The 16,100-nt window shown below is 44.1% G+C and overlaps 1 protein-coding gene across 1 annotated transcript in view; it reads left to right on the top strand.

Annotated features, from left to right (window-relative positions):
- Positions 1-12,038, top strand: part of FIBCD1 (fibrinogen C domain containing 1) — a 54,666-nt gene extending 42,628 nt beyond the window's left edge. Inside the window, exons 6-7 of the mRNA XM_051980224.1 lie at positions 8,652-8,831; positions 11,475-12,038. Of these exons, the coding sequence (XP_051836184.1) occupies positions 8,652-8,831; positions 11,475-11,734 (440 nt within the window). The 3' untranslated portion in view covers positions 11,735-12,038. The remainder of the gene's footprint in view (positions 1-8,651; positions 8,832-11,474) is intronic.
- Positions 12,039-16,100: the final 4,062 nt, after the last annotated feature.

Below are 16,100 nucleotides of genomic sequence, written 5' to 3'. Positions count from 1 at the left end.
ATCTGAGCTGAGCAAACCATCGCAACGGCAATGCCAAAAGTCTCTCTTTCCCCTTCCTTTTCCACTCCCCTGCCTCCACCCACCAGAATCGTCATTTCCTATACAACACATCAGGACTTGCACAAAGAGTGGGTGGGGGCCATTCTTTCTCCAAGATTATATATTAATAGAGTATGGTCCAATTACTATTTAGCCTCATGTGCTTGGGACCTCAGTGCATCAACTCAAGCCTCAGCCCATTACAGGATGACGTCTGAGAAACTAGATAATAAAATGAATGATCACAGGGCCATACCTAGGTAATGTCCTAATCAGACAAAGGCCATGACAGGCAGTATGGCTGCAATGGATAGGGAGCTGGTCTGGAATTGAGGAGGATCTAGATTCAAATCTTCCCTTTGATATGTATTACTCATGTTACTTTAGGCGAGTCATTTAACCACCTGTTTCCTCATGCTGAGGTGGGACTAGAAGGCCTCTAGAGATATGATTCTATGATCCTGTGTGACAGGTAGTATGGTAGAGTGAATAAAGTCAGGGAGACCTGGGTTCAAGTCCTGTCTCTGATTCAGACTGACTGTGTGGCCCTGAATAAGGCACTTATTTTTTTAGTTCCACCGCAAGATGATCATCTGAGATTTTTAAGTCCTAGAACATTGTTTATCTGCATTAGGAGAAAAGTTTCTTTCTCTGAAGTTTAATTCTCTAAGGAAACATGGAGTCCAGGTCACAATGCAGAACACAAACTCAAATAAGTTGGAAGAGAATAGGATCTGTCTGTGAGCTGGAATGGTGACTTTTTGGAGGTAGACTGTGACCCAGACCTCCAAGAAAGGGTAGTCTTTGGAGAGGGCAAGAGAAGGAAACTGGGCTTTGCCAGTCTCAGGGTATAGGTCAAGGGATCTTAACCTTTTTTTTTTTTTTTTTTTTTTTTAATATCATGGGCCCCTTGGGCAGATTGGTGAAGCTTAAGGACCTCATTTCTGAATAATGCTTTTAAATACATAAAATACAATATATAGAATTACTGGAAAGTAATTATTTAAGAATCTAGTTATAAAATTTTTTTTAAAACCCACACATTTCTGTTATAGTTATTTGTTTGTGGTTCTTGAAGAAGACCATGACATCAGGGAGTTGATGCCATGACACGCAAGTGAATTGGATGTAAGTGAGGGTCACCTGCCTCACTTTCCCCTCCAGAGCCATCTGGGTCTAATAGAAGTGGGTCTGATAACTAAAGTTGCAGAAAATATCTGCAACAACTGTAACATGATATGAAAATATCTGAGCCCTGAAGTCAGGAGGATCTGAGTTCAAATTTGACCTGAGACACTTAAGATTTCCTAGCTGTGTGACCCTGGGCAAGCCATTTAACTCAGCAAAAAAGAAAAAGAAAAAAGAAAACATCTGTGATTTCTATTGGTGAGTGCCACAGTTATCACTGTCGCTCCTGTGGTTTGTTGCCTTTTGCTCATAATTGAATGAAACGGTACCTTTCAGTTACAAGGTAGTAAAAATTAAAATGTGAATTTTTTTTCACTCTGAGTTCACGAACCCCTGAAATCTATGAATCTCAGGTTCTGAACCTCTGGTAGAAGCAAAGTCCTGCAGGCAGGAGAGCCGCGGTCACGAGAGAGGGAGAGGGAAACATGGAGAGAGACCTGGCTGAGTGTGGCGGGAAGACTCCCCACGGGGGACTGTGGGAGATAAGGATGGAGAGGCGGCTTGGGACCAGAGTGGGTTAGAGCTGGGATGGTCGGCCCGAGTAGTAGTTGTGCGGAACACCCCGGGGCCCAGGAGAAGAGAGGAGGAGATAATAGCAGCTGAGGTGGCAGCTGCAGCTCAGGGCTCTTCACTTCTCTGCACTCCCAGGGAGGGGACAAAAGGTCCTTGAGGGAAGCGGTGTGCTGAGAAGGGGAGAGAAAAAAGGAGGGGGGAGGGGAGGGGGAAAGCGGGGAGGGAGGGAAGACAAGGTACGGCGCTCCCCGGCATCTCCTTCCCCCATCTCCCTTTGCAGCAGATTGGAGCTGTTCTGGCTGCAGCGCCGGTATTAAGGCATCTTAATTGAAATCTATCCGCAGCTTCGAAAAGGTGCGGGAAGGAGCCGTTTAGTCGGGCCCTGATTAGCTCTTGGCAGGCGCTGGGAGCCCTGATGTGAATGTCAAAGCGAGAGGGGCGGCAGCTCCGCCACACAAACCCCCGCAAACTTCCCATCGGTGTGCGGTGGGCTATTTATTTTTAAGCCCACCCATCTCTCCTCATTCCCCCCCCCCCCGCCCCCCACCTCTCCCTCGCCCAGCGTCTTTTAATTTGAGCTCCTGGGAAGCTAGGGGATGGCTGGAACACCAAGCCCAGAGGAGGGGCTGGGAGCAAGTGAATGAAGGAGCAGTTAATTAAACCATGTAAAGGTGACGGGGGACCAGGGTGGGAAGCAGTAAGGACAAATCAATAAGGGGCTGGAGAGAAGAGAGAGCAAGCATGGAGAGTGGAGAAATCAGCCCTTTCTTCCCTTCCCTCCTCCCCTTCTTCTTTTTTTTCCCTTCTTAAGAAGTAAAAGGATGGGGGGGGGGGGAGGAAGAAGTTGGTATGACCAGGGAAGAAAATAATATTTAAAATAATTTCTTAACTCCTGCAGAACAGAGCTATCACTCCAGGAATCCAAGGGGCACCTCAACCCTTGGAAAATCTGCGAGCAAGATAGGACAGATTTATAGCTCCCGATCTCTTAGAGCCGTGGTCCCTAAGGTCCCTTGAACTTAGAGCTAGCTGGATCATAGATTCAGAGCTGGAAGAATTGTGGTATCGAATATTTAAAGATGGAAGAGCCCTTCAAGGTGACAGAGTCCAATCCTCTTGTTTCACTGATGAGGAAATTGGGCTCAGGGTCCAAAGTGACTTGCCCAGAGTCACACAGATAGCAAGGAGATTTAATCTTTATAGATTAAGAAGCTGAACTCCAGAGATAAGAAGTGGCTTGGTCACCCAGGTAGTAGTGGGCAGGGTAGGATTTTAAAATGAGGTCCTCTGACCCCTTAAACTAATGCTCTTTCCACTACACTACACTGCCTTCCAAGTTTGTACTCAGCATTAATCATTTTCGTTTTCAGCAAACCTCCTCACTTCCCCACAAGACACCCAGAGCTTTCTTGCTCCTGCATCCTTGGGACTAAAGCATATAATAAATTCATTCACATTCAGGAGTTTGCAACATGAGAATTTGCATTTTGAGAGGCTCAAGGGAGTGAGCAATGTTCAACCCAAAAGATTGACTCATTAAAAGTAGATTTCCGGGCATCAGGGACAGGCTAATGGGGGAGATGTTTCAGGAGGAGATGGGGCCTTCCCCTGGTCCCCTGAATTCCCTTCTGGTCACTTAGAGTGATTTGGAGATGAGGAAACTGAAACTGGGAAAGGTCAAAGGACTTGCCTAGTGTTACATACTTATCACATTCTTTATATTATTATGTCCTATCCCTGTCCAAATTAGTAAGCTCCTTAAAGTGTGTGTGTTGGGTTGGGGGGATGGAGAGGAGGGAGAGGATGTGTGTGTGTGTTTATTTCTGCAGCCCTTCACAGTGCCCTGAACACAATTGGCTCTTAGTCAATTCTTACTAAATGAAAGAATGAATGAATGCTGGCAGAATGTAGCAACTCTGTGGAAGAAAAGGGGATTTGGATGTTGGAAAAGCATGAAGCTAGGGCAAAGCCAGGAGGAGGAACTGAAGTGTGCTTCTGAAAGGGATTCTGGAGCTAACCTTGTAAAGAATGGCACCGAACTTTAAGTGGTTGAAGTAGTGAAAACAAAGGGATATAGTCTATGTGGGTTTGTGACCAGATGGAGAAATGTGGTCACAAACTTTCTTCTCCCGTCTCTTTCTATAGTCAGGCAGCCTCTCAGCAAAAGCAAGAGGACAACTAGAAAGTCATACAGCTTGTTTTAGTTTTTGAAAAAAAGATGCAATTTTTATCCTGAGATGCTTAAAACCCAAGTGCAAGAACAATCATCAAATAATATTATTTTATGATAAGAGCTATTTTTTTGTTGTTTGTTTAATTCAGTCCTATCCAACTTCAAGACCCCATTTGAGGTTTTGTTGGCAGAGATACTAGGGTGGTTTGCCATTTCCTTCTCTGGTTCATTTTACAGATGAGGAAACTGAGGTAAACAGGGATAAGTGCCTCTGCCAGAGTCACAAAGCTAGTAAGTGTCTGAGGCCAGATTTAATTCAGGAAGATGAGTCTTCCTGACTCTTGGCCTGGTACTTTTTATTCATTCCACTATCTAGCTGCCCCAACTAAGAGCAATTAGGGAACAATTTAGTCATTATCATGTAATCATATTCATGACAAAAGTTAAAATTGTGGAATTTTATTTGCTTTCAATTATTTGAAGGGCTGACATGGAGAAGGACAGACTTATTTTTCTTGGCTCCAGAGAAAAGAATTAGGAGTAAAGGATAAATATTACAAGATTAAAAAAAAAAGCAGGCTCCATGTCAGGACAAACCTCTTAATAAGTGGAACTGTCCCAAAGTATAATGAACTGCCATAGGAAACACTGAGGTCCCTCTCACTGGAGGCCTTTAGGCTAAGGAAGTGATCATTTGTCAAATATATGAGAGTGGAGATTCCTGTTGGTCATGGATTGGTCTAGCAGGTCATTGAGGTCCCTTCTAACTCTAAAATTCAGTGAGTCTGTGAAAAGCAACTGACATTTGTGTTATATAAGTAATTTTTAAAGATTTGCTGGAAAACGGAAAATTCAGTCATTGGAGAAGTATATTTGAAACAAATAACCAAAAAGCATGTATAAGCTACTGCTGGGCACATAATGAGTTTAAGTTAATGGTTTTGAGGACACCTGACCCACAAGATGGGGAGAATGAAGAGGAAATAGAGAAATGTATATGCATGTGGGTCAGCTTATGCTACATCAATCTCAGAAATGCATAGGCACTGATGGCAAACATTTTGAACAGTTGGCTCATTAAGCTATGTGCTGTCATGAATTAATATCAGAATTGTGATTAGTGACCAGTACATTTATTTCTATTTCTTTGATACTTTGAAGACTCTGTGATTTTACTGATGTATTTATTCCCGATGTTTCCAGTTGTGATCAACTATGCCTTCCCCTGCTTTGCCACTCTCATTCATGATCTTCCATAAATCCTCCAGAAAAGAATCCATCTAAGATGCTGGTAGCCTTCCTCTAGGAAAGAACATTTCATGGAAACCATATGGATAGCATATGGGCTATCCAATCCAATGCATTCTCTCTCTCTCTCTCTCTCTCTCTCTCTCTTTCTCTTTCTCTCCCTCCCTCCCTTTCTTCCTCCTCCTCCTCCTTCTCTTCTTCTTCTTCTTCTTCTTCTTCTTCTTCTTCTTCTTCTTCTTCTTCTTCCTCCTCCTCTTCTTCTTCTTCTTCTTCTTCTTCTCTCTCTTCTTCTTCTTCCTCCTCCTCTCTGTCTCTCTCTGTCTCTCTCTGTCTCTCTCTGTCTCTCTCTGTCTCTCTCTCTCGTCTCTCTTCTGTCTCTCTGTCTTTGGATCTTTCTCCACCTCCCATGACTGGCCTATCTCTTTTAATACTTATACTTATTTTTGATCATAGCCTTTCTCTTTCATATTTCTTCATTAGTCACATGTTGTTGCCTGTCCATTGTTCTTTAGATGACCTGTAACTTTAACTCTTCAGAGAGTTTATTAGCTTCCGTGAGTCACAGTCACATAGCATTCTTAGGGAATATTTATTTATAAAATGTAGCTCGCTCCTCCTGAAAATACCTCTCTTTGGACCCGAGACTACCACATAGCCCAAAGCATCATGGGAGAGAGAACCATGTATAGCAGGGGTTTAACAGATTGGAGGTCAAAATCAGCAGGTTATCAGTGGTGACAAAGAATTGGGAACTACTAACCTAGACATTTTGTCTCTTTCAGTTGTAAGTAAAAGGTGGCAGGTTCCTCACTGAAGCTTAAGTGGTGAAGATTCTTGCTTTCTTCTCTTTCCATTAAAACGCACACATTAAAAGCACAGGGCTTAGGGTTCTAGAAAGACAGACAGGAGGGAGAGACTGAGAGAGATGTAAACCTCACTGATGAAATGTCACTCGCTGCTGATAACTCATGAGATGTTTAATTAAATGCCCTCTTAATCAAGAGCTAATCAAACCAGCAGGAAAGCTGTATGTGGGGGGTAGTTATGTGTGCATGTGTGTGTGCTCACGCATGCAGTTACTGATGAAGTCAGTCCTATGCTGATGTGAAGCATGCTAAAAGAAAGAAGGGAGGGAAAGACAGAATGAGGAAAGGAGATAAATTTTAGAGCTGAAAGAGACTTTTAAATGGAATATTAGAGCTTGAAGGAGTTTTAAACCCGAGGACATCAAGGACTATAGAATGTAGAATATCAGAGCTAAAGGGGACCTGAGGACACAGAAGGGACATTAGATTGTCCACTATTCTGCTGCCCTGGAAACATTTGGAAAGGAATTGAGTTATTGCAAGACCATAGCAACTGTGAGCAATTATGAGCAACCCTCTCCATTGTCACTATCTTAACACTGATAAATTTAGAGAATAACTCCTAACCAAGTGCCTACCTAAAAATAATTTGTTGTGATTTGGCTATATGGAAGCAGGGGTAAGAGGTTTTAGTCCTATTTGTACTATTAATGATGACAGTTGTATTAACTTAAAGAAGTTACTTCCTCTCTCCAGATCTCAATTTTCCTATATATAAAGTAGGGGTAAAATGAGGAAAGGGATTTGAAAAGTGGACCTCTAAAGTTCCTTCTAGCTCTGCTGTTCTGTGTTCTAAAGTCCCTTTCAGTTCTAATATTCAAATATTCTATTAATTCTATTCTAATATAATATATTACAGATAATATAATAATTCTACTCTAATAATTCCAATAAATAGTTTAAAGTTTCTAACATTTCATTTTGCTATCTCTTCTACCTCTACCATTCTATGTTTTAAGGCCCCCTCCAGCTCTAATGATCTATGGTCTATGGCCCCATTGCACTCTAGAATTGTAGGGTTTAAGGTTACTTTCAGCTCTATCATTTTATAATCCTATAAATCCATTCTAAAATAGTTTTATAGGGGCAGCTAGATGGCCAAGTGGATAGAGGAAGTAGGACCTGAGTTCAAATGTGGCCTCAGATACTTAACACTTCCTAGCAAACCAGTTAACCCCAATTGCCTTTCAAAACAAATAAAAAATTTCTGGTAAGGGTTTGGTTTTGGTTTTGGGCATAGGCTTGGGGTTTCCTAGGAGTACAGAACTCTCCACCAGCCAGTGGAGTTACCTGTTACTCACCTGTAACTTTTAGGCCTCGGGATTGAGAGGTTATCGGTTTGCACCTGGCCACAGGTGAGTGTGCCTCGAAGGGAAAGCTTGAGCCCTGAACCAGGTCTTCCTGACTCTAAAACCAGTGTTCCATCCATGCTACCTTTCTTTCATAATTGCCATTTAACAAGAATCTTCAAGGAAGAGAGGAAACTGAAGGAGGAGGGCCCAGAGATTATTTTCTTCTCCCTGGCAACATATCCATTATAAATGGACACACACAGGAAGAAGTGGGCGGCTGGGGAGTGCAGTGCACAGAGTGCTTGGCAGGAGTCAGGAGGACTCATTTTCCTGAGTCCAGATCTGGCCTCTGACACTCAGCTGTGTGACCCTGAGCAAGATCCCAAGCCCTGTTTGTCCATTTGCCTGTTTGCCTATAAAATGACTTGGAGAAGGAAATGGCAAACCCCTCCATTATCTTTGCCAAGAAAAATCTGAATAGGTTCATGAGGAATCAATCACAACTGAAAAATGATTGAAAAATGTATTGTTTGTTGTTCCATCATGCTCGAAGAGGAACAAAATGACATCATGATGCCGGGGCCAAGATATGCTATGTTTTGGTTTTGGTTAATCAGACCCATACAAGTTCAAAAGGCCACAGGTCAGCCACAAATAGTCTATTTGAACACTTGGGATGGAGATGTCTCTAGATTTGAACATCTCACATTTTCTTTGTGCTTCTGTGATTCTGCATTGCTCATAAAGCAGTTTAAAGGGGACACCCCATGCTGGGCCATCCGGTGTCAGCATCTCCCATGAATCATCATTAACACTGAAGTTCTTTAGAGAGATCTTGAGAACGTCCTTCTCTCTCCAAATGTGTGCTTGCCTTGTGTGAGCTCCCAGTAAAATAGTCTTTTTAGGGAAATGTATTTTTGGCATTCAGACTATGTGTCCAGCCCGTCAGGGTTTGAATGCTTAGCAATTCAGCCACAGAAAGGACCTCCATGACGGTACTTTATCTTTCCAAGTGATCTTCAGAATTGTCCTAAGACAATTCAATAGGAGCAATTCAGATTCTTGGCAAGGCACTGGCAGAGTGTCTAAGTTTCAGACATACAACAATGAAGTCGGCACAATAGCATTGTAAACCTTCAGTTGACCGAACAGCAACATATAGGCAGAAGGAAGTAGGAAAGGAATGGCTACAGTACCCATTTCCACTCGAGAGCAGAGCTGTGTTCTTTCTAGCTATAGAGCTTGGTTTGTATTGTTCCTTAATTCCCATGATGTGCTCAACTCCCTCACAGATTCCCAACTCTCTCCTTCCTTTGTCTCCCTTGTTCTTAGGGCTCAAAAGGATTCATGCTCTAACCATGCAGGCCACCTATGAGCTACACATAGATTTGGAGGACTTTGACAATGGCACAGCCTATGCCCACTATGGAAACTTTGCTGTGGGATTATTCTCTGTGGATCCAGAGGAAGATGGCTACCCAATCACCATCGCTGATTACTCTGGCACTGCGGGTATGGTTTAGTGATGGGCTAGCTCAGCAGGATCCAGTTTGGATATTTTTGGAGCAAGAAATTTGCATCAGAATCATCCAGTGATGGATGTTGGATGTGAAGAAGTTGAAGAGAGTATTCAGGCAGAAATAGATGTATTTTGGATAGATGTTCTCCCCGTCAACAGAGTTCTGTGGTGTTATGCTTTGGTGCTTGAGCTAAAAGCTCTTTTCTAAATCTAGACCCTAGGAAGAAGAAACATAAGCACAAAGGCAGAATTATGCTAAGGGTACAGGAGCAAATCAAGATAATCACCAAGTAGGAGACTAAGTAGGGATGGGCAGTAGTTCAAAAAAGCAATGGATGAAGGAGGGGAAGCTGGTAGAAAAGACTTCTCTACTCAGGGGCTTTAGTCCCTTCTATTTCCTTTCTGCCATTTCTATGGGGCTAAGGCTACTTAGTCCTGACCCTCCCTTTTCCTCTTAGGCTACCTACTTACTCTTAATCTGACCTATAAGTTCATTTTCACCCATTTTTAGCTGTATACTGTGATGAGACCACCCTCTGAATTCCCCTAGGAAGGCTGACCCCATGAGCATGAAGAGTTGCTCTAGACCAGTGGTTCTCAAACTTTTGTTCTCAGTATCTTTATGTTGTTAAAAAACCATAGAGGATCCAAAGAGTTTTTGTTTACATGGGTTATATTTATAGCTATTTACTATATTAGAAATAAAAAATAATTTTGAATTTGTAGACCCTCTGAAAGGGTTTCCGAGACCCCAACAATTCTTTGGACTACACTTTGAGGACCACTGCTCTAGACCATTGCCAGCCATGCATACTTCTTTCCATTGTCCCCTGGATTATTTCTCTCCTCCTTTCCCTTCCCTGGGGATGAAGGCTATTAGTCCACACACACTCATACCCTCTCCCCACCAAGGTTTCTTTAGTCCTGATGATGACCTAGAGTTAAAGCTTGTCCAGTGAGCTATTTCAGAACTGTATTACAAATGGAAACAAGTCCATCAAGCCAGTTCAGAGGTGACTATGGATGGATGGGCTAAGACTGGATCTCAGTGTCACATCTGGCCACCCTCCTGAATGCAAATAATCATGAAGACTGTTGGTGGATCCTGGCTGTCTAGGGTGAGAATTCTGGGGACTGTCTTGATAGGATTTATCTGGTATAAGGTACAGGGAGTAGGAGCTAAGAAGAAAAATGTAAGGCTTTACCAGAAGAACCTTGTGTAGAAAGAACACTACACACTGATCTTTATCTGAGGAAGTCAAATCATTTATCATTTTGGGTGTCTTCTCCTACACAAGCTCTTCATGGTCACCTTAGATGTTAGTATTCTTTGTTCCTCAGATGATTTGGCACAAGATGCACATGTTGTATCTGAAGGCAAGATCTGTTTTTCTTCTTTCTCTTGGAATTCCCCAGTGCTATCAGAGTCCCTTGCATGTAGCACTTGATACTTGATAAATATGAATTTAATTGCATTTTAGAAAGGATGAAACCACCAATATATAGAGCACCATGTAAGGTTTGGAAGGAAATGAAATTTCTTAGAAAGGGTGAGGTCAACTTAAGTCTAGTTCTCTGGCTACTGCTACTGCTTTGCTTCTTTGTCTGATTGAAGGTGATTGAATTGTGATCCTGAGATGGTTATGTCCAGGCTTGGAGAGAGTTGGAGGGATTAAGAGAGCTAGGGTCCTCAACTGGTGTTGGATATACTAGAGAAATTGCTTCTAGACATCCACTGCACTACTTCCTGCAGGAGAGGATAAACCTAATCCCTGGTTTAGCTTGTCAAATGACACACACCTGGATGAAATTGTAAGGGAATGTATGGGACTTAGACAAAATGTTAGCCATCCCACAAACTGACTTGGGCTTTGCTTGTTTTATCTCCACTGCCTGAGACAGTATAACCAAAGTTACACATTATTATTGCTGATTCTTTAAGGTTTTCTGTCAGTGAGTCCTTGGGAATCTTATGTGTTTAGCATTTTGTGTGAGTTCTTGGGTATAGAAAAATTGTCATTTTTAATATCTGAAAAGAAATAAGGAAAATTAAATTTTCAATGAAGTCCCTGTCTTAATAGACCTTACAGTTTAGTAAACTAAATGCTTCCTTCCTTCTTTGGCCCTCACTGAGCTTCTCAGTCAGGTGAAGGGAGAGGATGGATGAGATGATGACTAAGGTTTCTTTATAGATCTGAAGTTCTGTGATTTACATTCCAGTGCCTGTTCTAGCTCAGCCCATCACATCACTGTAGAAACCAAATGAGATGTTGGGTAGGGGAGATGGTAGGATAGGTTCATGGGTAAATCACAAGTGACAAATTTAGTGTCAAAAGGGAACTTAGTCCAACTCTATTTATTATGCTTAGATTGTCACTTGACTAAGATCACCAAGATAACTAATAGGACATAATATCTGAACCCATTTTTTCTGAATTCCAGGTTAAATATTCTATTCACTACCCTTTGAACAGAAGTATTTTCCACCATAAAATGTAGATAATAACATTTATGGTCTTCCATTCCATAGAGTTTCTGTGGAAAATAGCTTTGAAAACCTTGAAGCACCAGAGAAATGTGAACTACTACTTTTATCTGGGTTTTATTTGTGTGTATGTGTGTGTGTTGGGATACAGGCGATTCCTTCCTGAAACACAATGGTATGAAGTTCACCACCAAGGACCAGGACAACGATCACTCAGAGAATAACTGTGCCGCTTTCTACCATGGGGCCTGGTGGTACCGCAACTGCCACACCTCCAACCTCAACGGTCAGTACCTCAGGGGTCACCATTCTTCCTATGCAGATGGTATCGAGTGGTCGTCCTGGACGGGATGGCAATATTCGCTCAAATTCACTGAGATGAAGATCCGACCAGTCCGAGAGGAAAATTAGAGCGGGACCGCCAGCTCCGGCCCCATCCTCCCTCAGCTCCCTCTTTCTTCTCCTGCCCTTGCTACTCTGCCCTCCATTTTCCCCCAAACTCTTGTGTTGTTTTGTCCATGAGTCAGGGTGATGTCCTCCCAAAGGTGATGATAGTGTGATACACAGTGGTCCCTGCAGGCAAAGAGTTGAGAAAAGCCAGAAACAAAGACTTTTTCAGTTTCAGAACTCTAAAACATTCCTCTGGAATGGAGGTAAATTTTGGAGGTGGAAAAAAATTAGATATATATATACATATCAGTGTGTTTATATATATATATATATATACACACATATACACATATATTCACACACTGGTAGCTATATCTAGGTATAGACAAAACTATGAAGATGACTTTAAGATCCATATTTTATACATGCCCTAGATTTTTACTCATCCAATTGGTATTTTTGCCAGGTTTGGATCTAATTGGATTTGTCAAAATTCTGTCTTCCTGTATAGATGCCATGGTAATAATAGATTCCACCAGAGTTGGAGGTACAGAAAGAAGAGAAGATGGGATATGGGGGGGCAGTGAGAAAGAGTGGGTATCTCAGATGATGTTTGAGGGGAGAAGTCTGAAGGGACCCAGGAAAGGAGTCATGAAGTAAGGAATAGGGATGTTTTTATTTGGATCTCTTCTGTTGGGACCTGAATCCAGCCAGGTCAGCCTTCAAAAGTTCTCCCCCTCATCTGCTTTCTGACTTAACAATGGTGAATAGAGGTTGGCCTGGGGTTGTACTTAAAGTAATGTCCCTGGGGCCAGGAGATTGGCTCAGGCTGGACCAGAGGTCGAGAGGGTTCCCAAGCACCTAGGCAAGGGTGATGAGGCAGATCAGGAAGCAGGGTGGGTTGCACGAGGTGGTGAGGGACTGGGCAGAGAGGCAGGGAGAGGGTCTTTTGCTGTGCACCCTGAGACCGGTGTGGACTTCCAAACCTTCAGGCGTCATGCAAGTCTCTAGCTCCTCTGTCCACCCCAGTCTTCTCCACGGGCAGGATTCCCAAGCTGGACCCTCTCTCAACATCCTCGCCCAGAAATTCACCTCCAGCCTTGTTGCTGATCTTGTAGCTGAGAAGACCCAGCTGCTGAGTAGCCCAGAGCTGGGCACTGATCTGGTAGCTTCTTTCTCTTCTTGCCTGTGTGGACTGGCCGGCTCTCAGACTGACCCCAGGGCCTGGGAGGTTGGGCCAGGCTGGACTGTGGCAGGCCTGCCCCAGCCTTGCAGAAGTCCCCTTCGGTCTCAGACGGCAGAACCTGACTCCTTTAAGAAGGCCGGGCCTCAGAGAGCCCCTCTTTGTTCCGCTCTGGCACCTCTCTCACGTGGGCCATTTATTCGGGCCAACCCTGGCATGGAGCTCCCCGCACTGGTCTGTCCTCTGGGAGAACGTTACCCAATGGGAGAGAGCTGGAGAAGGGAGCACAAAGGTGGGCTGGAGCGGGCTGGAGAGCGAGCCAGGAAAGCTGCTTCTGTTGCCCCCAGAAGCACACAGCAGAAGCAGATCGAGCCGGCTATTTTCATGCCCACTGCTCCGTCCCCACCCTGCAGTCTCGGCAAGTTCTCTTTCTTCTGCGCCAAGGAGGTGGTTATCCACACAAGCTGTTTGGGGCCAAGCCCAGATGTTCCTGAATGGGCCGTGTGCCCATCTCTTCCCTCCCGCTTGTGGTGGGGAGCTTTGGCCTCGGGGTCGGAAGGCATTTGGACCTGCCCCTGATTGGGTGCTGCTGGACGAGCATGACCCGTCTCGGGCAGGTGCCCTCCTTCCCCGGCTCGGCGAGCTCCATGCCTCCTTTCCTGTCCCCTGTAGTCTCTGCCTCCGTGGGCCAGGCTCCTAGGCCACAGAGAGAGCTCCCGAGAGGAACCTGTAGCCCTCCTAGCCTCGTGTTCCTCATTTAAAAAGGGGAGGAGGCAGCCCCAACCCAACCCTTCCTGCTGTGATTGCAGACTGTGGGTCCAGGTTGACAGAAATTCCCTCAGTCAGGAACTTCCCTCCGGCATCCTAACCCTCATTAGCAGGCAGAAGTAGTCATGGTTCGGTTGTCAGGGATGGTGGGTATTTTTTTCCTCTGCTTCTTTTGAAGTCACCTTCCCTGAAAGTGCAGCAAGCCCTGCCCCCTGCTCACAGGGATTAGCACCAGCAGGCCTCCGAAAGAAGGGGAGGCGGCCTTCCTTGTTCCTAGGATTTCGGGGATAGGTCTTCAAGGTCTTCAGAGATCACCCAGTCCAACCCCTTCGCTTACAGCACAGCCTGAGATGCGATAAAATGAAACTACTTACTGAAGGTCTCGTGCCTCAGAAATGCTAGAGCCACAACTAGAACCTATCGCCTCCGACTTAAAATTCTGTCAACTTTTCCATCTGCCCTCTTTTTTCTGCTCTCTGTCTAAAGGCATATCTTCATCCCAGGTGAGATATGAGCTGCTGACCACCAGGGGCAGAGAGGTCAGGGGAGGGCCTAATTTTGTCAAACTGACCAAGGGCAGGGATCCAGAAGGACCCTAGAGAAGGGAGCAGCAGAAGTAGAAAGGAGACACAGCATCTTCCACACAGGATGAGGCTCATTTTGCAGGGATGAGTGAAAAAATTACCTGACACAGAGAACTCAGGTCGTAGTTAAAAAGTATCTCAAAAGGACAGTGAACCAAAGTGTGAAGGAGGAGGCTGGAAGGAACGGAACTGTCATTTCAAACTTTCACTCGAGCTCAGACACTGCATCCTAAGTACCAACCTCTTCATACACACATTACATGGGCATGCACACCACACACATGCCATTCCCTGGAAAATGTTGTAATCAGATAAAAATGGCTAGCAAGGTATTGAGGGAAAGCCTTCAGCTGGGAGGCAGGAGAGCTTGCATTTCTGTCCTGGCCTCTGCTACTAACTTGCTACATGACCTTGGATAAATTATATTACTTTTCTAGGTAGCAGTTCTTTATCATCAAACTATGGATGGATTAGTAAAGGGACTAGCAAACCATTATTTGTGTCATGTCCCCCTTTGGAAATTTGGAACAGCCAAGGGACTCCTTGGAATAATGTTTTTAAATTATTGGAGGAAATGCTAAATTTCAGTTTGAAGTTAGTGAAAATAAAGGTATAAATTTTTTCTCCCATTAATTTAACGGATCCCTTGATATCTCTTCATGGGCCTCAGATTAAGAAGTCTTGGATGAGAGGATTGCTGAAGTCCTTTCAGCTCTGCACTCCACGAAGGCATGAAGGTTCATGAAAGAAGGGGTTTTCTTGCCCTGACAGCCATTATTTAGGTACCCCCACCCTACTCCCACAAAACCCTTTGCATTTCCAGGAAACATAGAAAATAAGGAAGCTTCTCTCTGTTGGAAATCTAGCAAAGACCAAAGGGACATTGAGGAAAGTTTTACCTCCAGGTAGGAAGGATGCATGGATATATTTCAAAACACAGATCATGGCTGGACCCTTTTCCAGGGAGTACAGGCTAGCCACATTGCTTATCTTAAACATACCACCTTTCTGATCCAAGTCAAAACTGGATGATGAGCAAAAATAGAAGGGCCAAGTTACCCTTGTTCTCCCTGACCTGGCTTTTCCCTCCACTCCAGGGAGGTCTTTATGAAGGCTTGGGTAGATTTTCATCCAAAGGGTAGATTTTCATTGGTCTGGTAACTGTCAAGTCAGGAGTTCTAAAGTCAACCCCACCTACTTCATACCTCAAAGATCTGCACCTTTGTCAGTGTGGGCAGTCCCTATAGTCACAGATGCTAAATCTCTCCTTCCCTTGATAGCCAATTTCATGAGAAATAATAGGTAGGTAGGGGGTGGGTAGATGATAGATAGATGATAGATTGATAAGCCAGTGGCCAGTTGTTTGGACAAAAGCCTTTCTGCTCATAGCTAGGCTGGTCCTCCCCAAGTGTACTGGAATCATTTGGCAGAACCTTCTGGAGCTTGTATAGCAGCATTCTCTTTAAGAGCGCAGGATCCCCTTTGCCCCCCAGTTAGCCTTCAGAAGACTTTACGACTCTGACTATTTACCTCAGGTTCTGTGCTTCTCTCTCTGTGCCCAAATGTATTTACTGATTGGTTTTAAATTAAAGGACCTGGAAAAGGAGTTTCCATATCTCCAGTTGTGGAACTTAGGTTTCCATCATTTAGAACTGAGGCCGGTAGAGTCCTCTGGGGATTGGAAGGCTGTGAAGCTAGAGGTGGCCCGAGAGCCAGGACGTCCAAAGCCTCCCCTCCCCTAGGACCTGGGTGAGCCGACTTCCCTCTCTGTGAAACTTGCGTGGGAAGTGCCAAGCATTTTCTGATCTGTCACCAAACAAACTCCCGGTGAGATGTTAATTGATTCACAGAT

The sequence above is a fragment of the Antechinus flavipes genome, chromosome 2 (genome assembly GCF_016432865.1).
Source record: "Antechinus flavipes isolate AdamAnt ecotype Samford, QLD, Australia chromosome 2, AdamAnt_v2, whole genome shotgun sequence".
In the NCBI taxonomy this organism is placed as follows: domain Eukaryota; kingdom Metazoa; phylum Chordata; class Mammalia; order Dasyuromorphia; family Dasyuridae; genus Antechinus; species Antechinus flavipes.
This window is presented reverse-complemented; position numbering and strand designations above follow the sequence as displayed.